This window comes from Stenella coeruleoalba (genome assembly GCF_951394435.1).
Source record: "Stenella coeruleoalba genome assembly, chromosome: 9".
NCBI lineage: Eukaryota > Metazoa > Chordata > Mammalia > Artiodactyla > Delphinidae > Stenella > Stenella coeruleoalba.
In genome coordinates this window covers 56724225-56728752 of record NC_137155.1, presented here as the reverse complement: position 1 = coordinate 56728752, position 4528 = coordinate 56724225, and the positions used below count along the sequence as shown (strand labels likewise).

Sequence of the window (4528 nt, the reverse complement as noted above, 5' to 3'; positions counted from 1 at the left end):
ATGTCAGCCAGAAAGGGCTATCTGCTTCCTTCGCCAAATTATCCCACAACAATGTCATGCTCGGAGAGCCCCGCCGCGAACTCTTTTTTGGTCGACTCGCTCATCAGCTCCGGCAGAAGCGAGGCTGGCGGTGGTGGCAGCAGCGCGGGGGGCGGCGGCGGCGGCTACTATGCCCACGGCGGGGTCTACCTGCCGTCGGCCGCCGACCTGCCCTACGGGCTGCAGAGCTGCGGGCTCTTCCCGGCTCTGGGAGGCAAGCGCAATGAGGCGGCGTCGCCGGGCGGCGGTAGTGGCAGCGGGGGCCTGGGTCCCGGGGCTCACGGCTACGCGCCCGCGCCTATAGATCTGTGGCTGGAAGCGCCCCGGTCATGCCGGATGGAGCCACCCGAAGGGCCGCCGCCGCCGCAGCCCCAGCAGCAGCCGCCGCCCCCGCCGCAACCACCCCAGCCCCCGCCGCAGGCCACCTCGTGCTCTTTCGCGCAGAACATCAAAGAGGAGAGCTCCTACTGCCTCTACGACTCGGCTGACAAATGCCCCAAAGGCTCGTCCGCCGCTGCCGAGATGGGCCCCTTCCAGCGGGGCCCGCCGCCTGACGGCTGCGCCCTGGGCACCTCCAGCGGGGTGCCAGTGCCTGGCTACTTCCGCCTCTCTCAGGCCTATGGCACCGCCAAGGGCTACGGCAGCGGCGGCGGCGCGCAGCAGCTCGGCGCCGGCCCGTTCCCTGCTCAGCCTCCGGGGCGCGGCTTCGACCCGCCACCCGCGCTCGCCTCCGGTTCTGCGGATGCAGCCCGGAAGGAGCGAGCCCTCGATTCGCCGCCGCCCCCCACGCTGGCCTGCGGTGGCGGCGGCGGGGGCTCGCAGGGCGACGAGGAGGCGCACGCGTCGTCTTCGGCTGCGGAGGAGCTCTCCCCCGCCCCTTCCGAGAGCAGCAAAGCTTCGCCCGAGAAGGACTCCCTGGGTAAGCAGGGCGCGCTGAAGGGCCTCAGTCAGGCGGGCAAGCAGACAGGCAGACCCAGAGAAGGGAAGGAGCAGAGAGCCAGGAGTCCGCACGGCAGCCGGTCGGCCTTGGCCCGAACTGCAGGCAGGCTGACCTTGTGAACTTGCTTTTTAATATTTGGGCGTGGGAACGCAGTAAAAATTCATGTGAGGCTTAGCGCCCCACACCAAGACGTCCTCCGGCTGGGGGCGAGGACACCGGCAAGCAACTCCCCTCTTGTGCGTGCCCTTCTCCGAGCCGAGCCCCGGAGCACCCTAAGCGGTGGTCTGGGCCCAGCCTGCCAGGCGCGGCCCACGCGGGGGGGAGGAGGAGGGAGGGAAAGTGTCTCGCCCGTAGATAGCGCGGATGTTTGTAAGGCGTCCAAAATAAGCAGCCGCCAGCACCAATAAATAAGCCCATTAACCGGCGAAGTTCGAGTTTACGATCCCCCTTGCTTTTCTCAAAGTTGCCGGAGGGATGGGAATCCTCGTTGCGGGGAGAAGAAAAGGCATATGCAGCCCGGATGCCTGGGCCCTGCTCTGAGAGTCAGAAAGGGGCCATTTCGCTTCCCCTGGAACTCGAAATCGCCCAGATTGCACGTCCCTGGCTCCTGGAGAGACGTGAGGCAGGGCCCTTGACCCCCAATCAGTTTTTCGTGCCTTCCCCATGTCCCATCTATGTCCTTCTTCCTCTCCTCATCAGGCCTTGGGCAACCAGGGAACTGGAGTGAGACACAGCCACGTGGCCCGCCCCCCCCTTCCAAGAAACCAGTCTGCGCTCCCAGCCTGGGGGCTGCAGGAAATGCTAGTCTGCCTCGGGGCGAGAAGCACAGAAAGGCGTTAAGTTCAACATATACAGCCTGCCCTCCCAGGCCGTTCCTTCTGCAGGCACCTGGCAGTTTTGTGTTAAAACAGGTGTTTGGAAAAAAAGCGGAGGCAAATGTAAATTGGGAGAGTAGGTGTAGATTGGAGGCCCACTCGATTTTGCACATGACTTTTGGAGGAGCTGCTCTCCCTGGGCAAGCTAAAGGGGGGCATAACTCTCTCCGTGTGACTCAGGGCATCCCTCTTACGGTAGGCACGATCCGAATTCACCCCTGTGTGCAGCCCGCGTGGCCTCGATTTAACCTTCCCCTCTTTATTCTCTTAAATGCCAGGCAATTCCAAAGGCGAAAACGCAGCCAACTGGCTCACTGCAAAGAGCGGCCGGAAGAAACGCTGCCCCTACACCAAGCACCAGACGCTGGAGCTGGAAAAGGAGTTTCTGTTCAACATGTACCTTACTCGAGAGCGGCGCCTAGAGATCAGCCGCAGCGTCCACCTCACGGACAGACAAGTTAAAATCTGGTTTCAGAACCGCAGGATGAAACTGAAGAAAATGAACCGAGAAAACCGGATCCGGGAGCTCACAGCCAGCTTTAATTTTTCCTGATGAAGCTCCAGGCAATGCGGTTCTTTTCGCTTCCAGAGGGCCGTTCTGCCCCCTCTGTCTTCGGCTCTGCCCAGGAACTCGCACCTGTGCCGGAGCCCCATTCCTCCCTCCCACACTCACCATCTCGCTGGCTGTTCCATCTGTGCAGGGCTGGTTTGTTCTGACTTTTTGTTTCTTTTTCTGTTTGCTTGGTGCTGGTTTATTTGTTGTTTTCTGGGGGAAAAAGCCATATAGCGCTAAAATTCTATATACAGAGATATTGTCCTAAATGTAAAGCGGTGACAGGGATGGTTTGCTGTCTTGGGGTTCCACTGCTTGAAATGGCCTCTGTCCTCCTGGTCGAGCTGGTTTCCTGCAGGGCCGGCAAACCTAGCCAGAAGGCGGAGGTCGCATTGTAGGCAGCTGAGGTGTCTGGCCTGAGGTCAATGGTGCAAGGAGCTGCCACCGGGCTTGCCTGCCTGGAGTGCTGGGCTGTGTTTAATCAGGGGATACAGGCCCCTGGGTCTCTTTTTTCTTTCTTCCTTTCTTCCTTGGCAAAGAGAAGGGCTTGCAGGCATGGACACACAGGTTGGCAAAAGGGCTTGACGTGGGCTGATTGGCAAAACTGAGAAAGTCAGAAAGATTAATTTTTCCTTCCTCTGTAAGATATCCCAGCTTTAAAGGAAGAAAAGAATGACCAGGAGAAGGAAACTTCTCTTCCAGTTTGTGTAAGGTCTCGCATTGTGGGACTAAATTACTTCAGTCTGAATTTCCATGCCCTTCTGGCTGTAGATAAATAATCATATGTTGTTTTGTTTATACCTGCAGATTTAGTGGATTTTTTGTCATTAAATAATTGTTACCACTGGTAACACAACAAGCACACCATAATTCTCTCTATCTTGTGGAGGTTTTTTTCCTCGTTTTTCCCTTTTTTCTTTTCTTTTCTTTTTTTTTCTTTCTAAAATTCACGGAAGCCAAGGAGGGCTGGGGCAAGCGGAATAGACTAGAGAAGGGAGACACTGTTGGGTTTCCTTTATACTGTGAAGTTACATGCATAAAAGGGTCAAACCTGTAGGTGCAGAAAAAGAAAAAACTATAAAATACAAATCTGTATAAATGTCTATTATTATGAAAAATTGCCAATCTTGTTTTATGCAAATGCATTCTATCGTTATTATAAATGTTAGTTCTAGCTCTATTTACTTCTAATCTTAAATCAGAATAAATTAATATTGTAATGCTGCTGTGCGTGGAAAAAGACGATGTTTATGTTCTTATAGAATAAAAGCTGTGGAATGAAGCTTTTTAATTTTACCTCTTTTTTTTTTTTGACTTCTTATCTTCACCTTCCACTTTATCCCGTCCACCACTTTTACAACAGGAGGACTAGCCCGCGCCCCCTGCAATTACTTTAGGCATCTATTTAAATATTACCTAGACGGTCGTAATTTGTCTGGGCCCTATAGCCCTGGTGCCGTAAGGTTTGTCGGCTTTTGTTCAGTTTTATGACTTGCTAGTATATCTGGATTGTGGCTGTCTTGGACCAGTGGTTTCAGTTGAGAGGGGAGCTGCATAGACAGAGGAAGCCAAACAGGATTTCTTTCGGGAGACCCCCGGGAGGTTCGAAGAGGCTGCTTATTTCGTGGGTCTCCGGGTGCTAAATGACCCCCAGCCTAGGACTCCGGGGAGCAGGCTGGGCCCACAGCGCGTCACTAGCGTCCGCAGCAGCGGTTAGGTAGACCGCGGCGGGGCTGCATGGGTCCTCCCTCCCCCAGCAGGCCTCCCCGACCTGGTCGCCCTCGGCGGGGCCACGCGTTTCCTGCTCGCGGGAGGTGGGGGGGGGCGACAGCAGGGGGGAGGGGGCGCAGGAGCGCGCACCCCGGCTGGCTGGCTGGCTGGCGGGGAGGGAGAGAGGGGGAGAACGAGTGGCAGGGAGCGAGCACGGGAGGCCGAGGCCAGACAGGGAGCCGGACTCCTTGCTGTCCCTTGCGCTTTCGAATCGCCCAGGGCTGCCGCCACTCGGCGCCGCGCCGGGTCGCTGAGCTGCAAGATTTGGGAAACCAGCCCGCACACTGCTCGTTCCCTCCTCTCTTCTCGCTTTCTCCCCTCCTTCCATTTTCCTCTCTCTCCTTTACCTCC

The 4528-nt window shown here is 56.7% G+C and overlaps 1 protein-coding gene across 1 annotated transcript; it reads left to right on the top strand.

The window, feature by feature from the left end:
* Positions 1 to 4096, top strand: HOXA10 (homeobox A10; the record flags this gene model as incomplete). The annotated part of the gene is made up of 2 exons (XM_079932105.1): positions 1 to 958; positions 2133 to 4096. The coding sequence occupies 2 exons, from the start codon at positions 1 to 3 to the stop codon at positions 2405 to 2407; spliced, it is 1233 nt and encodes a 410-aa protein (XP_079788231.1). The 3' UTR covers positions 2408 to 4096.
* Between the last annotated feature and the right edge of the window lie 432 nt (positions 4097 to 4528).